The sequence below is a fragment of the Hyperolius riggenbachi genome, chromosome 6 (assembly GCF_040937935.1).
Source record: "Hyperolius riggenbachi isolate aHypRig1 chromosome 6, aHypRig1.pri, whole genome shotgun sequence".
NCBI classification, from domain to species: domain Eukaryota; kingdom Metazoa; phylum Chordata; class Amphibia; order Anura; family Hyperoliidae; genus Hyperolius; species Hyperolius riggenbachi.
In genome coordinates, this window is record NC_090651.1 from 301,744,731 (window position 1) to 301,768,432 (window position 23,702).

The following is a 23,702-nucleotide window of genomic DNA, read 5'->3' on the forward strand; positions in this document are numbered from 1 at the left end:
CGACACCATATAGGGCATCTTTTATTCTGTATGGTGGATCTTTGCAATGATTATTTGACATTTCACGACTGCAATCGAAGAGACTTTATATTATTGAAGAACAAAGGACATTTTTGCTGTTCCTAAAAACCCCTATAGTCTTAGGACTGTTTCATATATTCTAATTGCATGAGTGTTGGGGTTGAACTATATTTGAGCATTTTAAGTTTAAGATATCTTTGACAATACAGTACTCTGCAGTAGTTAGTGTTTGGTGAAGGTGGGCTGCGGGCAGAGACTGCAGAGATGGGGTGGGGATACTTCAATCATCAATTCAGAGTCTGCATTGCTGATTGAGGTACCCCACCGTTGCCTCACCATCTGCTCACCTTCACCTAACTTTAACTGTGGTCCCCCCACATATGCTGACATAACACTAACCTAACCCCATATCTGCACCTAAACCTCCCCATACCTTCACCTAGCACTAACTCCCACCACCTATACCTAACACTTACCTCCACCACATACACCTAACACTAACCTCCCTTATACCTAAGCCTAACACAACCCCCCACCCCCCACACCTACCAACCCCTAACCAGAGCAGTGTTGTGGCGCGCTTAGCATGCCACACTCACTCAGGGGTGTCATTTAATACCTGGCACCGTGTGTCAAATGGCCTAGGTGCACCAGTGCAGTGGGATTATTTGGATAGTTGACTACTGGACAGCACGTGCAATGCAGAAGAATCTGAATGTCTCACTTTCTGGGCCCTTCCTGCTAGCAGTTCTGCCACCCACTACTACAATCACCTCCTTGCAGAAAACAAACTTGCATAACTTCTCACAAGCTTCTCCTTTTCTGTGAAATTCCCACCAAAACACATTTGTCACCCACCAATCCTTGAAATCTGTGAGCACACCCTTAAAACTAACCTTTTAAGGAATGCATACAGTCTAAGGCCTCTTGCACACTGCATGCATTTCAGATTCCGATTCCGCTTTTTAATCTGTTTTTACATCCGATTCCGATTCAGATTTTTAATCTTAACTGCATGCTGCGTTTTTTGATCCGTTTTTCTGTTGAATGTATTCAAGGAAAATCGGAAACGGAATCGGAATCGGAATCGGAAACGGAATCGGAATCGGAAAACGGATTTGCAGTGTGCAGGGAGCCTAACAGTGACTGGATAGTGTATTGGTTAAGGGTTCTGCCTCTGACACAGGAGACCAGGGTTTTAATCTTGGCTCTTCCTGGTCAGTAAGCCAGCACATAATTCAGTACGACTCCCTAACACTGCTACTGAGTACTGAGTGCACCCTAGTGACTGCAGCTCTGGCGCTTTGAGTCCACCAAGACAAAAATGCAATCTAAATGTTCTTTGTCTTGTCTTAGTCTAACTGAGGTCATTTCCATCAGCTACTGACCAAGACCTTCATCTTGGAATCTGATGCAAGAACTCACTGCGTTTGCATAAACAGCTTGCTTCCTCACTGTTTTTTTTCCCATTTGTTTCTCATTTTCAATATTGTGGGAGTGGTGGGCTGAATTTATTGAACCTACTTGCAGGGTGCCATACCCTTACACGTAAAACAAAGTGCGTGTAGCTACATACAGCAAAGTTTCAACGCTAGCAGTAGCGTGTCCAAGGTTCCCAAGATGTCCACCACCCCAGGTAATGTAGGTATAAGAGTACTAATGTACCCCTTACCCATTTCCACAAAGGGCTATTGTTAAATAAAAATGTAGCGATGAAAAAAGTTCTTCGTCGACCATAAATAACAGTAAATAGTCACCTTTAATTAATGATGCCCCGCCAAATATCCTTGGCTGTTAATTGAAGACCCCCGCCGCACATCCGCACTTGCTATACTGATGTATATATAGGGAGGTGATACAGAGAGGTGGGCCCTCTTTCCACTTCTTACACTGCATCTGGCTGCACTTTATTTCTAAGGGGGAGGGAACGCAAGGTACTGGACGTGATTCTTGTCTTGTGTGTGTGTGTGTTTGGGGGAGGGGGGGGGGGGGGTTGGTGGAACAGCAAAACTGGCCACATTTCTTTCCTGGTGGGGGGGTTAGTAGAACTTACTTCCAGTTGTAAAAACTGGCGAACTGGCCCTAAAGAAGTGATACATAGGGAGAGCCAATGAGATGCTAATGATTCTGACTTGATGCACATTTTAATCTGCTTTATACAAATTTAAAGAGAACCTGAACAGAAAATAAAAAGTCAAAATAACCATACACAGGTCATACTTACCTCCAGTGTAGTCTGTTCCTCAATCTCTTTCTCCTCTCCTGCGTCCTATTTGTCCACTGTGATCAATGGAATTCTCTGTCCTACATTTTAAAAATGGCCATTACCCCATAACAGCTTCCTAATCAGCACACTGTTAAACTGTAACATCGCCCACTTGAGCCATAGGGAAACATGGACATTACCTTGCACATTCAGTTGTTACTGACAGCTGCTGATATATAACTGACAGCAACTGGTATATTTCAGTTATGACAAAATATTGTCAGAACTGGAAGGGATCACTGTAAGAAGAAAATGGTGAGTTTCTGAGAAGAACGGATGATGAGGTAAGTATGTAATATTCATTTGCAGCTACATCATGTGTTTATTTTAAATAATTTTACTTGCTTCAGGTTCCCTTTAAGCAAATAGACAAATTTAGAGCAGCAGCTGCATTTGATTGGTCCATTACAAGGCTGCATTAACCCTTACGGGACCGGACAGCTCTGGCCCCTTAACCCCCCGAGCGTTACGCCGCTCAGGAGGTTTTGCAGCTTTAGAGTCCCCATGCAGATTCTAATAGATTTAATGACCCCACAAGGTTTAGCTAGCACTAGGCTAGCTAGTATAGGTAGCCGTCACTCCCTGAATGCCCCCAATCCCCTGATCCAGCCACTTAATACATTACCCAGCCTCTATCCAGTGATTGGTGCAGCCTCCCCGCACAGCTCCGGTCTCTCTATGGGTTGGATCGTACATGACGTCACCGACGTCATGACGTCATGCGCAGACCCGATCCTCCCCATAGAGAGACCGGAGCTGTGCGGGGAGGCTGCGCCAAACGCTGGAGCCAGGCTGGGTAATGTGTTAAGTGGCTAGATCGGGGGATCGGGGGCGATTGGGGGGTGCTGGCTACCTATACTAGCTAGCCTAGTGCTAGCTAATGCTTCTGGGGTTATTCAATCTATTAGATTCTTCCTGGGGAACTTGTGATTGTAGCGAGCAGTATGCCCGACACAATGTTGGGCATACTGCTCAGGACAATTGAAGGTAAAGAGGCGCCCTGGTTGAAATAAAAGCATCTAAAAACAGCTTAAAATCGAGGAAATAATATGAGGTGGCTTACCTCAATAACGGAATCCTTGTATATGACAAAAGATTTTTATTTAGCACAGGCAACGCGTTTCGCGGGTCCATGCCCGCTTCATCAGGCCAATAAAAGTGCCTACAATAGTGAAAGAGCTCCTCAGTATAACTGTATCGACAGCGTTATAGGTTAATACAATGAATACTTATACATTATACATTTATATCCTAATAGTATACATACCAATATGGTTAAAGAGACACTGTAGCGAAAAAAAAATGATGATATTATGATTTGTATGTGTAGTACAGCTAAGAAATAAAACATTAAGATCAGATACATCAGTCTAATTGTTTCCAGTACAGGAAGAGTTGAGAAACTCCAGTTGTTATCTCTATGCAAAAAAGCTGTTAAGCTCTCCGACTAACTTAGTCGTGGAGAGGGCTGTTATCTGACTTTTATTATCTCAACTGTAATTGAACTGTTTACTTTTCCTCTGCTAGAGGAGAGGTCATTACTTCACAGACTGCTCTGAAAGAATCATTTTGAATGCAGAGTGTTGTGTAATCTGCACATATTATAGAATGATGCAATGTTAGAAAAAACACTATATACCTGAAAATAAAAATATGAGAATATTTTCTTTGCTACTAATCTTCTAGTAATTATTCATAGTACACAACCAATTCACTATATCATATATTTTTTTTTCGCTTCAGTGTCTCTTTAAATGAAAAACGATCAAATGATTCGATAGATCCATCAATCAGGAAAACCTTTTTTCAAAAAAGTAACGATAACCTAATTTAAGGATCTGGACCGCTCAGGAGGTTAAGGACCAGAGCCGTCTTTTCCCTATTGTGCCCTGTTATTACTGTGATTGGCTCACAGTAATCACGAGGTGAGGAGCCAATGAAATTGCTCCTGACTGAAATGTGATGTTCTGCTGTCACTGAGACAGCAGAGCTAGCAGGTACTGGGATGGAACAGCTGTGAGGACGGCGTAAGTGCACCATGGTGAATAATGGGAATCTACGTCCTGTCAGAGCCACACACCCACCAGCAGGACATAGATTGCAACTATGTCATTCCAGAAGCATTTCATTTGAAGAAAACTGGGATTTACTTTACATCACCTCTGAACTTTCTGCATCTCATTGACCATTCCTATTCACCACTGTATTATGCACTTACGTGTGTTTGTTAATTTGTACTACTCCATAAAAGGAGATGGTGGTGCTAGAAAGCAATAATAATAATTGATATTACCGTATTTATAAAAAGGCTGTTGATTTGAATGATGCTTTTACAGTCAGGGTTCATATGAAATTCATATGAAATAATGAACAATTTGTGTTAATCTTCCCAGCAACTATTTACTGTTTTTCTAAGTGACACTGCAGCTCGTCTCCCTCGAAGGCCATTTGTTTTCCTGAATATTTTGCATCCCATTTAGAAAGTAGAAAGCTGTGATTAGCATCCCCCTCCTCGCTCTTCTCTGACCCTCAGTAAGTTTATATGTAGGAGCAGCTGTCTCCTGTATCATACTTATAGCTGTTCCCTTCAGCTGCAAGTCTCTTACAGCTTTTCTTCTACAAATTCAGCTCCTGTCCCTCCACCGCCTCATACTATTAAGGCCAGGGCCAGGATACCCCCAGCGAGAGTTTTAGGGAAGTTTATGGAACGACTTAGGAATTTGGCAGGCAGCTCTGAGGGTCAGGTGACATTTATCAGCGTCTCCCAGGAGAGCAGAGACTGTCTTTAAAGAGACTAAAGAGATCCCTGGAGAGGGAGTTTGTCCCTGGACCCAAGAGGAGGGTGACTCAACCATGCCAGAGCCAACGAAACCGGGTAGGGCGATCTCTCCTGATTCTTAAAGACAGGGATAATGACTGAAGATTATGCTTAACTTTTGAAGAAAAGAAGAGTCTTTTGGACAGATTCCATTTGTGCAGTTTTTATGTTGAATACGGGAAGATGCAGAGCAGCAAGGATGCGATGTAACCCATAGCAACATAGGATTTCCCTTCTGGTAACTTAGTGGGATCAAAACAGTGAACTTTGATTGTGGTTTGTTGTTTTGGGCTGTGGCACTTTACCTATTGATTGCTGCATAATTATGCACATCGCTTACAGTATATAGTCTGGCAATGGGAAACTTGTCAGCATAGACAAAAACCTGGAGAGTGCACAGCATTAATAATTATTATTAAGTATTTATATAGCGCCGACACCTTCCGCAGCGCTGTACAGTGTATATTGTCTTGTCGCTAACTGTCCCTCAGAAGGGCGCACGATCCAATCCAATCCCTGCTATAGTCATACGTACACTGTAGTCTGGGGCTAATTTAGGGGGAAGCCAATTAAGATATCTGCATGTTTTTGGTATGTGGAGGAAACTGGAGTGCCCGGATAAAACCCACATGGACACGAGGAGAACATACAAACTCCATGCCTATAGTGCCCTGACTGGGATTCGAACCGGGACCCAGCGCTGCAAGGCGAGAGCTAACCAATCTGTATCACATCAAAAAGGTTCTTAGAGGAACCTGAACATTTTATACAGGTGCATAATGGCTAATTTAGTCAGTCAAAATGTTTATAGTTCCTTTACATATGAAGAAATAATGTCATCAAGTGAAATGTTGATTGGTTGCTATGGGTTACTGCAATCCGCACATCATTGTTGCCCGACCGACATTACTGAATGAGCGCAATAATTTACAGAGCTGAGAGAGGTATTGTTTGAACTGTTTTCCTAGTGCAAAACTGGACTGAAAAGATTTATATTCAATTTCTGATTTTTTTACATTCTCTAATGAGAGATTTTTCTTGGGCATACTTGTCAATGAACCATACATATCTATACTATATTACCTTGTGTGAGCATTTGCAAACATGTAGCAAGAAAGTTTTATTATTAAGTATTAATATAGTGCCGATATTTTCCACAGCGTTGTACAGAGTATATTGTCTTGTCACTTAACTGTCTGTCCCTCAGAGGGGCTCACAGTCTAATACCTTCCATAGTCATATGTCTCTGTATGCATAATGTATCGTAGTTCAGGGCCAATTTAGGAAAGCCAATTAACTTAACTGTATGTTTTTTTTAGATGTGGGAGGGAACAGGAGTGCCTGGAGGAAACCCACACATAGACAGGGAGAGCATACAAACTCCATGTAGATAGTGCCCAGGCTGGGATACGAACCGGGAACCCAGCACTGTAAGCGAGATAGCTAACCCCTACGCTGCCATGCTGCCCCTTAGGTCGTTACTAAACCTGTTCTGCAACACAGGTGGTTGAGGGTTTTACAGAAATACATGGTACCTACATTGCTCTATTGCAGCACTGATCCGATTCAACACACTAAAAGGGACAGCATTGCATTGTGCATGGTGCCCAAGTGTGCGCATCAGACAGTGCTAATGTCCCTGCATATCCCACATCTAGATGCATCGCTGTAATCAGTTCAGCAACACGTATACATGCACAAGTCCTACTGAGGTTACCATAAGCTACTCAGTGTAGCCAAAATATAGATCCCTTCTAGACCATAATTATTATTATTATTGATGTAGAAAGCGCCAACATATTCCATGGCGCTGTACAAAGTAAGAAACAAACATGGGGTACATAATAATACAGACAATGGTGTACACCAATATACAAAATATGTAATTGGTGACAAAATACAAAAACGATACAAAATACAGAATACAACTAGATACAGAATTGATAATCTGAACAGAGAGGGATCTATCTGATCGAATCCTTGCACAAGCTGCACATAGATTTTTAATAGATTTCAGCTGGATGCAGCACGGTGCAGTGCAACGCAGAGGGCAGTCAATCTGCCGCCATTCCGAAATCAGCACGGATCAATCAATATCTTCCGTCTAGTACAATCGACTAATGTGATTGATTTTGGCCGCAGATCGTTCTAATGATCTATCCATCTGGCATGTAAGGGCATCTGTGTTTTTTGCATATTGGATCAAATAATCGAATCAGTCAAATCGACTGGAAAAATCTAGCCAAACACCTGTTATTATATTAGCCGCCCAATGTGGCAAAATGATTGATCAAAATCTGATCAAAGAAAGATCAATAGAATAGGGAGGCAGTATGCTGAGCAGCACCATAATAAGGGGTAGTGTAATAAAGAGTACTGTTATGGGGAGCTCTACAATTGTGGGGTCTACAGTAAGACTTTCAAAGACCATGTGGCCCTACCACCCAACACACACACACACACACACCACACACACACACACACACACCACACACACACACTGTACACACACACACACACACACACACACACACACACACACTGTACACACACACACACACACACACACCACACACACACACACACACCACACACACACACTGTACACACACACACACCACACACACACACACACACACACACACACACACACACACACACACACACTGTACACACACACACACACACACACTGTACACACACACACACACACACACACACACACACACACACACACTGTACACACACACACACACACACACACTGTACACACACACACACACACACACACACACAGAATTATAATATAAATACAATACTTTCTAGCAAGAGTGGGTGGTCCTATGATCATAGAGTAAAGTAGTTCCATGCAATTACATTTCAATGCAATCTGTGTCTAGCGAATATGAGTAAAAAAGAAGACATACTTTGTAAATATAAAAAGTTATATATTTACCAACAACAACACAACAAACAAAGACGAAGACAGGACAAAGTCACACTAGATAAAACACCCAGACACATGATACTCCCTGTTGGCAGCAAAGGTGGTGAACACATAACTGTGAATACAGCGTTAATCATCAGACTCCATTTAAGGGGAGTTCATACAGCATTTGCAGAGCAGGTACACCCTTTCTAGAGGGGGCCTTTATTGATGTGAAAATACGACAAATGTATAGATTTGTTTCACGGTCAAAGACCTACCTGGTCACAGGATGCTGAAATTAGTATTTGTCACGTAATCCAAACAGCGCAAACTTAGACAGAAATAGTCGCCTGGAGCGATCAAGAAATGTAAAATATCTATTGAAATGCTCTATTAAGTGCACAAAATACAGTGGAAACATAAATAACCTGAGAGAGCCAGTGTGACAAATTTATTAGCAATAATGCTGTCAGTAGTTTCTTGACCCTACTGATGACCTCTGCCATCTGGTTATTGGCTCAGTTTATTTACAATATGTCCACTGCACTTAGTGCAATGTTCTTTCTACTTCCTATGCTGTATATAACCCCTGTCATATTTGCTGCCTTTGCAAACAGAGTGTATCCTATGTCTGAGTATTTTGTCTGGGGTACGTTGCTGTTACCCTGATACTAGTTGGTGTTAAACATATGAGTTTTTTATACTTGTAAAGGTATTCAATGTTTTGTAAATCTTATTAAATATCAAAGGATACTGTATTTACATAATTATATATATATATATATATATATATATATATATATATATATATATATATATATATATATATATATATATATATATATATATATGCTTTAAACTACGGGCACAGAACCATTTTTTCTCACTAATGCTTAATTATGCTGCTGAAGATGATGGAGCAGTAAACTGTCCCATCTCCAATTAAGTCACCCAGTATAGTGCAAAATGTTTTGGAAAGCAATGTGAGGTCAGTAATGGAATCAATCATACCAACTCCCCTCCCCTTACATTTGCAGCTCCCTCTTCTATGTGTATCATCCATGTACTGTAGGCCCTCTTCTTCATGAACAGCTCCTTTGGGCATCAGTTTACTTTTTCATGTGTTGCTTCCCATTTTCAGCCCCCTCTTTCATTTGCAGCAACCCCTGTTTCATGTTCAAGTGCCACTTTGGGCTGCGACCATCCAAAGCCTGGACCTTTGCGGCCTTTCCAGAAATCCAAACCTGGAAATATGTGGCACTCCAGGGTCCTTATTCAATTCATTTTTGCACCTCAGTTTTCAGAATCAGTATCATCTTTATTATCGCCAAGCACACCGCTAGGTGTTCCCGGAATTGCTTGTGGTTCACATGGCAAATGGCAGTTCAGGAACATATAACAACAAACAGCAAACGTATAGAGCAACGATTAGAGTCTTGGGAGGTCAGAGTTTACAGGTGTGACAGTCCATGTTTCTTGTCCAGAGTTTACAGCTCTGGACAAGAAATATTGTTTAATCTTTTGTTTAAAATAACTTTTCAGTATTAGTATTTTTTTTCCCTTGCTGGTGGTTTCAAAGGCGTTTTACTGAAAAAGAATGAAACTATCACCTAGGAGAAAACGTAGGAGAAAAACTGAGTTGAATCAATGCCCAGTTTTCAAAGAAATAAACAGATTAAGTCTGGTCCTTGCAGATGCTCCGCTGACTGTTTTGTACTCCTAGTAGCTGAAATATATTTAAAGCACTTGCTACGATGACATTTCACTGTTGTAGTATCTCCAGTGATGTAATACCATGAAGCTATAATTAGCCTCATGACCTCTAAGTATCTGAACCACCAAAAATAAGCAAAAGTAGAGGACCACAAGTTCAGAGAACTTATTCAGATTCTTAGATGACAAGGTAATTGAATTATATTGTCCATTGTTAATTTTCGGATGGCCAGGGTCCATGTTACGCAAGTTCTGGGAATCTGATAGGGATGGCTTATGATATAAGCCAGAACTTGTACTGTTTTCTGTGCTAATAAGGCACCAGCAGAGTGTAGCCACATGTAGGAATGTGCTGAGAAGGGTCTTCTTCTGTGTGTACCACCAGTGGGTCATTACCCAACTGTACTGCATTTTATTTCCTAAGTGGACCACTGCCATCAGAGAGCAGTCAGCTGTGCTGAAGTAACTTAACAACCCTCAGAGCTATCTTATGGCCCATACTCACGAGGGACTTTTGTCGCCGCAACACGCGGCGCGCGCGTGTTGCGGCGACAGGTCGCCCGTGAGTATGGGCCGTCGCACACGCGCGCACCCCGAACTGTCGCCCGCCGCTCATGTCGCCATGCGATTGAAACTTTCAATCGCATGGCGACAGTCGCCGCTGCCCCCCCGCCGCAACTGTCGCTAGTCCGCGTGAGTACGCGGACTAGCGACAGCAACCTCCATGTAGGTACATGGAGCTTCCGGCGGGGGGAGGAGGAACGTCAGCGACAGCTTCCGCCTTGCCGCTGGTCCCTCTTCCGCGTGTGTACGCGGAGGGACCTGGCGAGAAGCTGTCGCCGGCCTGTCGCCCACACGCTCACGTGTGCTGGCGACAGGCCACATTTCTCGCCCGTGAGTATGGGCCTTTAGAGCTATCAGTGTGCTGACTGTCACATAGACAGGAAGTCTATGTGCTGACACGCCCCCCTTCTTATATCATGGAGAGAGGAAAGGAGAGTAGTGCAAAGACATTTGGTTATATGGCTGGCAGTATCTGTAGTGTGCCAATTAGAGATGCTTATTACATTTCCGCATATCCAATCTGGAATTCGGAAAATGGAAATCGGAATTCCGTGGAGATCAGATTTATTGCAACTCGATCATTTTAGCCCAATCACAGAACTCGGAAGCACAGGACAAGTGAAGGAATGCAGACTTTTTCTGCAAAATGTTAATTTTAGTTTGATAACAAGACCAATTTTCTGTTTTTCTGATTTCTATTTTTCCGATTTCCATTTTTCCAATTTTTTTTTCATTTTTTTCATTCTTGGATGCAAAAATTGACTAACAAAATACTCCTCAAAAAATCAGAAACGGGGAAACAGAAAATCAGAGAAATGGAAAATCTGAAAATTGGAAATCTGATTTTTAGCAGAATTGGAAATGGGCATTTCCCACCACCCCTAGTGCCAATAGAGATGAAATTGTCACGTCATGCTGAAAATTTGTGAGTGTATTATCACTAGCTATCCCTCAGAGGAGCTCATGATCTAATCCCTACCGTAGTCATAAAGTGGCCACACAAGATACAATAAAAATATTTGATTTTACAGTAATTACAGAAAAATCAAACATTTTTATTAGAGCGAGAAATCTCCCAATTTTTTAAATAAACACGAGCGGCGGTGGTGGAAATTTCTGTACAAATTTTCAAAAGGTTAAATGGTGTAGGACAGATTGTCAATTTTTAGATTTATAGACCCAAGCTATTTTTTCAGTCTTTAGTCGTATTTTTTTTTTTTTACAACTTACTGGAGAAATATTGAAGACGTGTTGGATACATTGGTCAGATTTTACAAATGTGACAATCAATCAGAAAAATTGATTGCACTTCTCGAATAGAAAAATATATATAAAAAACTTTGTGTAGCTACCTGTAGTCATATGTCCCCATCATAGACTAGTCTAGGCCACTTTAAAAAAAATGTACTTCATTCTCAATCATGTAATCACCGAAGTGTGGCAAGTGTGGCAAAGGCAGTGTGATTGTGTGTGCAAAGGCTTGTGTGATTCCAGTTGGTATTGGCATTGGCATTGCATAGGTAATTTTGGAAGCTCTACATCTGTGTGGTGGAAAGATCACTGAAAACCTCCTCAAATAGAACAATAGTACATGAAAGTCCCCAGGTCCTTCATAGTTTTGCAGCAGCTATTATTATTCAGCCTCAGTTGTTTAGATTCTCCTACCAACTCCTCCAAGATTTATAGTCATTTATCACTGTTCTTGGTGACAATAATGAGAATGCTTGATGACAGTAAACATGTGTGTGACTACAAATCATAGAACTCCCCAGTCAAACATTGATGAGCTTATTCCCCCTAATGTTCTCACCTCTGCACCCCCCTGTGGTGACCTCCATAGCTTAGGGACTCATCTGCAAGGGGTCATATAACAAATGGGGCCACCATGAGCCCCCATATCAATGGGGTCCTTATTACTCCCCCACTCATAACAAGTGTTGACACAGCAGCAGCACTTGCTATAGAAGAAGGATGGGTGTGTATTGGCTAGAGGGAGCAGTTGGGCCCATCACAATCCTGGTTCTCCAGCAGCTGCTTGAGCTGCTCCCCCAATAGTTACATTGAAGTAAACCTTCCTGACATACAACATGAGCATGGAAACCTATCACCTGTAGTGATCATCCCTATATATAAATAAATTGGGTCAATTCAAATTGGGGTGCAAACTCTAGTTGAATGCACAAAACTTAAATAAACTTTTAACTACATTCTTTTCCTTCAAGTGTAAGTTGGCTGTGCAATGTCCTTCATTTCTACCTGCATCACATTTTTTTACTTTCTAGATATTATTTAGTGTTTATCAATATATACACTAAATAATAATATCAAGAAAGTAAAAGCGATTTAATGAGTATATATAGTCATGCCATTAACTGTCCCTCAGAGGAGCACACAATTGAATCTCTACCATAGTCTTATGTCCATCGTAGTCTAGGTCCAATTTAGGGGGAAGCCAGTTAACTTCTCTCATTTGTGGCCCTGATTCGATATTGTACAGACCAGTACAATATGTTGAAACTTCATAAATATAAGGTAAAAACAATATTTATGACTGTAGTTGAGTGTATGAAGAATGGCAAAAGAGAAGGTTAGAAGCGATAGTGTTACGCAGATTCTCAACTGATGAACGATGCGTTAGTGATTAAAGGTCATAAGGTAGGATGTAATTAGGCTGCAGGGATTTTCCTCTAAATCCCACCAGCATTTTTGGAGATGCCACTTGGCACATTGCAGTGACTTATGACTAGCGCTTTGCTGTGATGCAATCTAATTTAGAAGTAATGATCTAATAAACGTCCCAGTGATAGAGAATTGGGCGTTCATCCACTCGAGGTTTGTCCTAGTAGATGCTTTTCCTCCTGATACACTAAGTTAGTTCCTTCGATGCCTGTTTCATTTAATTTTTCAAGGAAAATGCTGACTTGAGTTTACCTCATGAACACAAGTAGCAGCCACAAGAAAAGTTTTATGTTAATTTAGTGGTTAAATATGGACCTTAATTAACTTGTAGACACAAATGGTGCATGAATTATCTCATTTGGTATTGCTAATAATTAACTCATGACAGCTTTTCAGCTGTCTCTCATGCCTGGCTTAAAGAATAATTTAACACCTGCACACAGCAGGTGGTCACTGATAATGCACAACTGATCTGTGCTTTTGTTAGGTACTATACATGTTTCTTCATCCATGTCCCCAAACACTATAGAACCAGGCCAAGTCTATAAATAAAGGTGTGGAATAGCTTGAAGAGGATGGACCTCTCTCCATTGATCAGTAGTATTCAAGACTGCAAAAAGCAGGAATAGAACCAGATTGCAATCAAGTAGTGCATGAAGATGAGCTCCACATGAACCCCAAAGTCTTCTAGCAAGCAGTGGCATAGCTAAAGAGCTCTGGGCCCCCGTGCAAATTTTACAATGGGGCCCCCAAGCACTCTATACATAACAATTGATTAGTGTTGGGCGAACATCTAGATGTTCGGGTTCGGGCCGAACAGGCCGAACATGGCCGCGATGTTCGGGTGTTCGACCCGAACTCCGAACATAATGGAAGTCAATGGGGACCCGAACTTTTGTGGTTTGTAAAGCCTCCTTACATGCTACATACCCCAAATTTACAGGGTATGTGCACCTTGGGAGTGGGTACAAGAGGAAAAAAAATTTAGCAAAAAGAGCTTATAGTTTTTGAGAAAATCGATTTTAAAGTTTCAAAGGGAAAACTGTCTTTTAAATGCGGGAAATGTCTGTTTTCTTTGCACAGGTAACATGCTTTTTGTCGGCATGCAGTCATAAATGTAATACATATAAGAGGTTCCAGGAAAAGGGACCGGTAATGCTAACCCAGCAGCAGCACACGTGATGGAACAGGAGGAGGGTGGCGCAGGAGGAGAAGGCCACGCTTTGAGACACAACAACCCAGGCCTTGCATGAGGACAAGAAGCGTGCGGATAGCATGCTTTGTACCACCATGCAGTCATAAATGTAATAAAGATAAGTGGTTCAATAAACAGGGACCACGCGGCAACGCTAACCCAGCAGCAGCACACGTGATGGAACAGGAGGAGGCGCAGGAGGAGAAGGCCACGCTTTGTGAGACACAACAACCCAGGCCTTGCATGAGGACAAAAAGCGTGCGGATATAGCAGCAATGCTTTTTGCCGCCATGCAGTCATAAATGTAATACAGATGAGAGGTTCAATAAACAGGGACCGGAAACGCTAAACCATCCCAGATGTTCATCGGTCATGTTACTTGGTTGGGGTCCAGGAGTGTTGCGTAGTCGTTTCCAATCCAGGATTGATTCATTTTAATTTGAGTCAGACGGTCTGCATTTTCTGTGGAGAGGCGGATACGCCGATCTGTGATGATGCCTCCGGCAGCACTGAAACAGCGTTCCGACATAACGCTGGCTGCCGGGCAAGCCAGCACCTCTATTGCGTACATTGCCAGTTCGTGCCAGGTGTCTAGCTTCATGCCCGGTTTCAGGTCCAGCGGTGCCAGCCACAAATCCGTCTGTTCCTTTATTCCCCTCCAAATTTCCTCCCCTGTGTGCTGCTTATCCCCAAGGCAGATCAGCTTCAGCAACGCTTGCTGACGCATGCCAACAGCTGTGCTGCACTGCTTCCACGATCCTACTGCTGCTGGTGCTGGGTTAGCATTTCCGGATGAGGTACAGCTTTGAGATGCGTTGGAGGAGAAGGAGTCAGAGAGGTAGGTGCTGCTGTTGTTATCCAGCTGTTTGCGGCGTGGGCAACACCCGCGCCGTAGCAGGTGAGGAATCGCTGCCAGGCTCCACAAGGTTCACCCAGTGCGCGGTAAGGGAGATGTATCGACCCTGGCCGAACGCACTCGTCCAGGTGTCAGTGGTGAGGTGAACCTTGCAGGCAACGGCATTCTTCAAGCTTCGGGTTATTTAGCTGACCACGTGCTCATGCAACTCAGGCACTGCAGAGCGCGCAAAGTGGTAGCGGCTGGGAACCACGTAACGTGGGATGGCCACTGACATCATGCCCTTGAAGCTGTTTGTCTCCACCACTCGATATGGCAGCATTTCGCAGGCCAGAAGCTTGGCTATGCTGGCTGGCTGTTACTGCCACGGCCCGGGGGTCATTTGCTGGCAATTTCCTCTTGTGCTCAAACATCTCAGAGACAGACAACTCAACCGTAGCGCTGCACACCGAAGGGCTGTTGGTTGTTGTGTTTGATGAACACTGGGAGACCTCAAGAGCACTAGTCCGGAAAGTGACAGTGTCAGCATCGTCTGATGTTTGTGAATGTTGTGAACCACGCAATGGCTGGGCTACTGCTGCTGCTGAGGCGGGTCTGGTGGTGAGTCTGGTGAACCCAAGGGAGGCAGTGTTGCTGGTGGTACCCTGTCCTGCCGCGTTTGCCCACAGAGTGGGATGTTTGGATAGAATGTGGCGGCTCATGCTGGTGGTGGAGAGGTTGTTAATACTTTTCCCCCTGCTCAGGCGGGTCTTGCACACCTTGCAAATCGCCATGGTAACATCCTCAGTGCAGTCTTCAAAGAAAGCCCAGACTTTAACTGGCTGAGGACTCGGACCTCGTGCGTGATGTGCTGGTGCTGCTTAACCCACTGCTGGACGCTTGAGAGGTCACCCAAGTAATTATCTGGTCCTGTTCTTTTGGATCTGTGAGGGTTGTTGTCCTGGACAACATGGGCAGTATTGAGTGGGTTTTCTTGGGTGCTCCCCTGTGGCCTGTACGTGAACCGTCAGGGGAAACACCTCTTCCCTTGCCCCTCCCTCTTTCACCGGATTTCTTCCTCATTTCACTTATCCTTAAAGTACACGCTGACTGGCAGCAGTACAGTGGCAGTACAGAAATGCTATACAGTGGTGGGTGAGCGGTGTACCACTATTGTCAGCAGTGACACAGAGCACAATGCTATACAGTGGCGGGTGAGCGGTGTACTACTGTTCCCAGCAGACACAGAGTGGAAGTAAACACAATGCTATATAGTGTGGCTGAGCCGTGTACACAGAGTGGCATTAAACACAATGCTATATAGTCTGCTATATAGTCACCCCGAACAGGGTGATGTTCTGCAGAACCCGAACAGTGGCAAACACTGTTCGCCCAACACTACTGGGAGGGAACGCAGATTTTAGTACCTAAACACACGATACAACATGTTTTCCGGGGTCGGACTCTGAGGCACATACAGATGGTCCCGATCATCATCCTCATCATACAACTCTTCTCCTGAGTCTGACCCACCCACCACCTCTGCCACCCCAACATCCCCAGACACAGACCCCTCATCGTCCTCAACATTAACTTGGGATGCTGGCCTGAGCCAGACCTCCTCCTCCACATCAGGCCCCATCATCTCCTCAATGGCAGCCCTCATTAATCGCTCTGGCGACGGACTGATGGACACAACGTTCTCCTCCGGGGAGGGCTGCTGCTGACCACTGGCTGCTGGGGTGGATGTTATAGCTTGCGTGGGGCGTTGGCTGTTGCTGTTGTTGGGAGTGCTGCTCACAGCGGAGGTCTCTGGGGAACTCATGTTGAGCTCATATAGTGGTTGACGGTGAGTGGAGTATTACTGATCCCAGCAATATACACACTGACTGGCAGAGTACGCAATGCTATATAGTGTGGCTGAGCGGTGTACACAGAGTGGCAGTAAACACAATGCTATATAGTCTGGCTGAGCGAGCGGTGTACTACTGTTCCCAGCAGAATCAGAGTGGCAGTAAACAATGGTATATAGTCTGGCTGAGCGGTGTACACAGAGTGTCAGTAAACAATGGTATATAGTCTGGCTGAGCGAGCGGTGTACTACTGTTCCCAGCAGAATCAGAGTGGCAGTAAACAATGGTATATAGTCTGGCTGAGCGGTGTACACAGAGTGTCAGTAAACAATGGTATATAGTCTGGCTGAGCGGTGTACACACAATGCTATATAGTCTGCTATATAGTGTCAGTAAACAATGGTATATAGTCTGGCTGAGCGAGCGGTGTACTACTGTTCCCAGCAGAATCAGAGTGGCAGTAAACAATGGTATATAGTCTGGCTGAGCGGTGTACACAGAGTGTCAGTAAACAATGGTATATAGTCTGGCTGAGCGAGCGGTGTACTACTGTTCCCAGCAGAATCAGAGTGGCAGTAAACAATGGTATATAGTCTGGCTGAGCGGTGTACACAGAGTGTCAGTAAACAATGGTATATAGTCTGGCTGAGCGGTGTACACAGAGTGGCAGTAAACACAATGCTATATACTCTGGCTGAGCGAGCGGTGTACTACTGTTCCCAGCAGACACAGAACAGTAAACAGAATGCTATATAGTGTGGCTGAGCGAGCGGTGTACCACTATTCCCAGCAGACACAGAACAGTAAACAGAATGCTATATAGTGTGGCTGAGCGAGCGGTGTACCACTATTCCCAGCAGACACAGAACAGTAAACAGAATGCTATATAGTGTGGCTGAGCGAGCGGTGTACCACTATTCCCAGCAGACACAGAACAGTGAACAGAATGCTATATAGTGTGGCTGAGCGAGCGGTGTACCACTATTCCCAGCAGACACAGAACAGTGAACAGAATGCTATATAGTGTGGCTGAGCGAGCGGTGTACCACTATTCCCAGCAGACACAGAACAGTGAACAGAATGCTATATAGTGTGGATGAGCGAGCGGTGTACCACTATTCCCAGCAGACACAGAACAGTAAACAGAATGCTATATAGTGTGGCTGAGCGAGCGGTGTACCACTATTCCCAGCAGACACAGAACAGTGAACAGAATGCTATATAGTGTGGCTGAGCGAGCGGTGTACCACTATTCCCAGCAGACACAGAACAGTGAACAGAATGCTATATAGTGTGGCTGAGCGAGCGGTGTACCACTATTCCCAGCAGACACAGAACAGTAAACAGAATGCTATATAGTGTGGCTGAGCGAGCGGTGTACCACTATTCCCAGCAGACACAGAACAGTAAACAGAATGCTATATAGTGTGGCTGAGCGAGCGGTGTACCACTATTCCAAGCAGACACAGAACAGTGAACAGAATGCTATATAGTGTGGCTGAGCGAGCGGTGTACCACTATTCCCAGCAGACACAGAGTGGCAGTAAACAGAATGCTATATAGTGTGGCTGAGCGAGGTACACAGAGTGGCAGTAAACAGAATGCTATATAGTGTGGCTGAGCAAGCGGTGTACTACTATTCCCAGCAGACACAGAGTGGCAGTAAACAGAATGCTATATAGTGTGGCTGAGCGAGGTACACAGAGTGGCAGTAAACAGAATGCTATATAGTGTGGCTGAGCAAGCGGTGTACTACTGTTCCCAGCAGTGACACAATGACAGGGGGGACCCTGGCTAGCGTGGCTGGAGCGCGAACTACCCTGCCTGCCTACCCAAAGCTAAACCCACAGACAAATGGCGGAGATATGACGTGGTTCGGGTATTTATTTACCCGAACCACGTGACCGTTCGGCCAATCAGAGCGCGTTCGGGTCCGAACCACGTGACCCGTTCGGCCAATCACAGCGCTAGCCGAACGTTCGGGGAACGTTCGGCCATGCGCTCTTAGTTCGGCCATATGGCCGAACGGTTTGGCCGAGCACCGTCAGGTGTTCGGCCGAACTCGAACATCACCCGAACAGGGTGATGTTCTGCAGAACCCGAACAGTGGCGAACACTGTTCGCCCAACACTACAATTGATACGGCGCACCAAAACCTGCCAATGCCAACTACAGTGTCAGAGGTGCAAGAAGGGGATGGGGAACAGTTTGTTAATGATTACTGCTGTTCAAAGTATCTATAGAAGTGATTATTATGAGCACAGGACCAATAGAGAGCTAATACGGTAGTTGAGGGAGGGCCCTTTGGGGCCCCGATGAGGTTGCAACCCCTATTGCTATGCCCCTGCTAGCAAGTTAAAGATAAAAAAATATTACTATGAGCACTGTAGGCTTGATTCACAAAGCGGTGCAAACTGTTTAGCATGGGTGTGCTAAACAGTTAGCACGTGAAGTGCCGTTCGCGGACTTTTGCACGCGCAAAAGTCCGCGATCACGCAAATCGCGGCAAAAGTCCGTGAACGGCACTTCACGTGCTAACTGTTTAGCACACCCGTGCTAAACAGTTTGCACCGCTTTGTGAATCAGGCCCCGTGTGTCTTTATTGTCTCTAGCTTTAAATCTTGGACATACTGTACGTGCAAGTGGTTTTAGGAGACCCCTTCCTGTACACAATAGGCGGGCGGGGATGTTTATGTTGATTGCCCCATACACCCTTTATTACTGGTCACCAAGGGGCAATTGGTATCTGAAGAACTGTGCTTCTTGCAGTGGGATACTGCCTTTACAATTAGGCTTCTTCTTTCTGCGTTCCACAGAGATGAACATATCCAGTAATTCTTTCTGTGCTGCAGTAGCTAAACAAAACATGCTTAGCTGACTACAGTACAGAATGGACTGGGTTGTGATGAACCAACTCACATGTGAGCTACATCTTACATTACCATATTGATCATACATGATATATAAATGGCATTATACTAACCCAAAACTTCTTGTATGTATACATGTATGAGTGTGTGTGTATGTGTATACATGTGTGTGTGTTTCTGTGTGTGTGTGGGTGTGTGTTTATGTATGTGTATATCTGTGCGTATTTGTATGTAAAGTGTGTACGGGTACCCCTGTCCTGCATCCTCTGTAGCAATCTACAAGGACAGAAGTTCCCACAGCAGGGTGCCACTGCCACTCATATGCTCCCCTCCTCCTCCGTCTACATAGCTGCTCGGACAGGAGCCGAACAGTGTGTCTGTACAATAATCATTCCAAAGCTGCCACCCAAAATGGCCAAGCATAGTCATTTCAGGTACCAAAAGTTTAAAATATGCCTGTAGCTTTAACCTAGTGCTTCAACCTTCACACTTAACAATGGAGAAAAAACACCTATACGTGGCATTACGGCTGTAGATACAAGTCAAAGGTCGCCTAATAGCTTTCTGCAAAGAAGAGCCTTCCTCTGGACTAAAGACTGGTTGTTATAAACCTTCAACCTTTTATTTTAAGCCATACAACAGTAACATTTGAAGCAATAAAATATAATACTACCTGTTGCTTCAGACTGACGCTGGCCTATGAGATACAAAGCACGGCTTCTGTTATAGGATATTCATGAGTGACATTATCATGAGAGGTTTGCATTCCATGCGCCACAAGAGCAGTCTTTACAGCGCATGGAGTATGCAGAGAGTTCTTAAAGGAGCTTGGCACGAGGCTTAGAAAGAAATCAAATCCTTGGTGGTATTAGGGCGCCATAAATCAGAAACGTGGTATTTCAGTTTGTTTTGATGTGCCTTTTTGGAAGTGATCATGGCATAGCGGTGACATTTTGAGAAATGCATGACATTAGCATAGCACGTTGTATGTCTTCAGGATGCCAAGTTGGCTCAGATCATACAAGCTGCTGGGTACATGGCTTCTGAATGCTTGTCTGCATGTAGATACAAGCTGTTCCCATCAGCAAGGCTTTAGCATGGTGTTTGCTAAGTGTCTGGAAAATTATCTTTGATGGGACTAAAGGTGGCCATATGTCAGGCGACTTGACCATCCAATTCGATTTTGATAATTGGAATCGGATTAAAATCGGTGCCATACTGCACACCCGTAAGTGTCCTCTCCCGCGCAGTACAGAGCTGCCTGTCTTCGGAAAGACTCGGGCTTCTGAAGCCTCCCACGGCGGGAGAAGGGAGAATGTAGAAGCCTGTGGGGGAACGAGGGGACCAAGAGAGGAACACGAAGGCTCTATAGGACCCAGATCCTTCCTTCTCCTTAGGTGAGTATCTGATTTTGTTTCCATTTTAGCTTCAGATTCACTTTTAATGAAGTATATTTATATGTACAATTTCCATGCAAACATGGTATACTGTTAGTATATCCTGTTTTTGCTTAATGGTATGCCCCCTTCACACTTGGCAAAATGCACTTAAAGAAGGGTCATAATGACTAGATATCTGTATACCAGAGCTCATTATAGCAATATTACATGGTCATGTCTGCAGAGCCATTATGTAGGTTAGACTGCTGAAGTTTCTAAATATTGTCTTAGGCGTTTATGCGTGACCTATCAGATGACACTTACGGTATAATTGGAAAGTCATATGTTCCCAATGTAATAGATGATCGGTATCTGTTCGGAGTCCAGAGCTTCTTTCGCCATGACTATATGGTTGCATTCCTCTCAATGTTCTGTCACAGAACACACTTGTTAGTGTCAGTTAGAAAACAGGACGTGACTCATGTACAAAAACAGTAGAACACATTTATATACAAGACTGTTTTCCTCTTTAAATAGCTGTGGCCAGTTAGAGAGGGCTGATGAAGTAATTCTAAACTCACGGAATGCTTTTGTATACCTCCGAGAACAAATTACTACATATGGTAGAACACCTGTCCTTTTGTATCAAGTGGTTTATTGCTGAAGAGTACCACAGGTTAGAAAAATAAACACTTAAAGGGAACCTGAAGTGAAAGGGATATGCAGGCTGCCGTATTTATTTCCTTTTAACTGATTTGGAACCAAAGGCTCTGGTCCCTTTACGGAGCCTTTTTTTTTTACTTTTTTTCCCCCAACTTTTGCATTTCCTGATCACAGTGATTGCTTCAGAGTCATCAGGTCATCAGGAGCCACTGAAAACGGCTCCTGACCAATACACAGAAGTCCGCTATCTGAGCCGGCGGGAAACGCAATTGCGTCCCATGCTCGGGAGCCGCCAGCATTAAAACTATGCCTCATCAGGCTTAGGCAGCCACAAGTGCAGTGTAAATTTAACCTGTGTCGGTCCCAAATCGGTTAAACAATACAGCCCATAAACACTTCGCTTTTCTCATTCAATTCGCAGCAGATTCGGTCACTCTGATTGAATAGTAATTAATTCCTTTAAATATTGGATTTGATTGATTCAAAAAATTATCAAAAGTATAGACCAGATAGGGACAAAAAATGTAGGTCGCTTGGGGGCAGGAGCGGCAGACGATCGATAGGCATTGCACTGAACAGTGCAACGCTGCTGTTTGATTGATCTCCAATAGAACCCCTTCTGGAATCTATTACAATTGATGTGCTGTGTGTGGTAAGAATGGATTCCTTCTGTATCGATTCCATTCTGAAATCAATTTATAAAAATGGCACAAATAATGGTTTTCAGAAAGTTTGCTGCTTCAGTGTATTTGGATCTTCTTGTCAGTTGTTTATGTGGTGCATTGAAGTGTAATTACAAGCGTTTCATAAATTCCAAAGGTTTTTATTGACAATTACATCGAGTTTATGCAAAGAAGCAATATTTACAGTGTTGGCCCATCTTTTTCAAGACCTCTGCAATTCGCCCTGGCATGCTTCCTGGCCAAATCCTGACAGATGGCAACCCATTCTTTCATAATCAATGCTTGGCTTTTGTCAGAATTTGCGTTTTTTTGTTTGTCCACTCACCTCTTGAGGATTGACCCCAAGTTCTCAATTGGATTAAGTTCTGAGGAGTTTCCTGGCCATGGACCAAAAATGTAGATGTTTTCTTCGCCAAGCCACTTGGTTATCACTTTGGCCTTATGGCATGGGGCTCCATCATAATGGAGAAAGCATTGTTCTTCACCAAACTGTTCTTTAATGGTTGGAAGAAGTTTCTGTTGTAGGATGTGTTGGTACCTTTCTTTATTCATGGCTGTGTTCTTAGGCAAAATTGTGATGCTTTACTGTTGGCATGAGACAGGACTGATGAAAGCACTCACCTTTTCTTCTCTAGACAATCATTTTCCCCAAACATTCAGAAAGGGGCATCAGAGGAAATTACTTTACCCCAATCATCAGCTGTCCGATACCTATACTTTTTGCAGTATAGTAGCCTGTCCCTGATTTTTTTCTTGGAGAGAAGAGGCTTTTTTGCTGCCTTTCTTGACACCAGGCAACCCCCTAAAAGTCTTTGCCTCACTGCACTGCATTTACACCTGCCTGCTTCCATCCCTGAGCAAGCTCTGCACTGGTCTCACCCTGATCCCACAGCATGGCACTCTGAAGTCTTCTTCTTCACAACAACTGAACCACTCTCTTTGAAGTTCTTGAGGATCTGATAAATGGTTGATTTAGCTGCAATCTTAGTAGCAGCAATATCCTTGTCTGTTAAAGGGATCTGAGCAGCTCCTGCTGTCAAACAGCTGAAAGGGCTGCCATGTTTGAGAAGCTAATGGCCCATACTCACGAGCTACTTCTGTAGCTTGTCGCTAGCACACGGGAGCGTGTGCGCGACAGTTCGGCGACAGCTCGTCGCCAGGTCCCTCCGCATACACACTGCGGAAGAAGGACTAGGGATGCGACGGAAGCTGTCGCCGACGTTCCTCCCCCCCG

The 23,702-nt window shown here is 44.0% G+C and overlaps 1 protein-coding gene across 4 annotated transcripts in view; it reads left to right on the forward strand.

The window, feature by feature from the left end:
* The first annotated feature begins 4,928 nt into the window (after positions 1–4,928).
* LOC137521657 (myosin-binding protein C, fast-type-like) overlaps positions 4,929–23,702 on the forward strand; it is a 189,792-nt gene continuing 171,018 nt past the window's right edge. For all 4 annotated transcript variants that reach the window (XM_068241207.1, XM_068241209.1, XM_068241208.1 and 1 more), the window contains exon 1: positions 4,929–5,162. In XM_068241207.1, the coding sequence (XP_068097308.1) occupies positions 5,141–5,162 (22 nt within the window). In that variant the 5' untranslated portion in view covers positions 4,929–5,140. The remainder of the gene's footprint in view (positions 5,163–23,702) is intronic.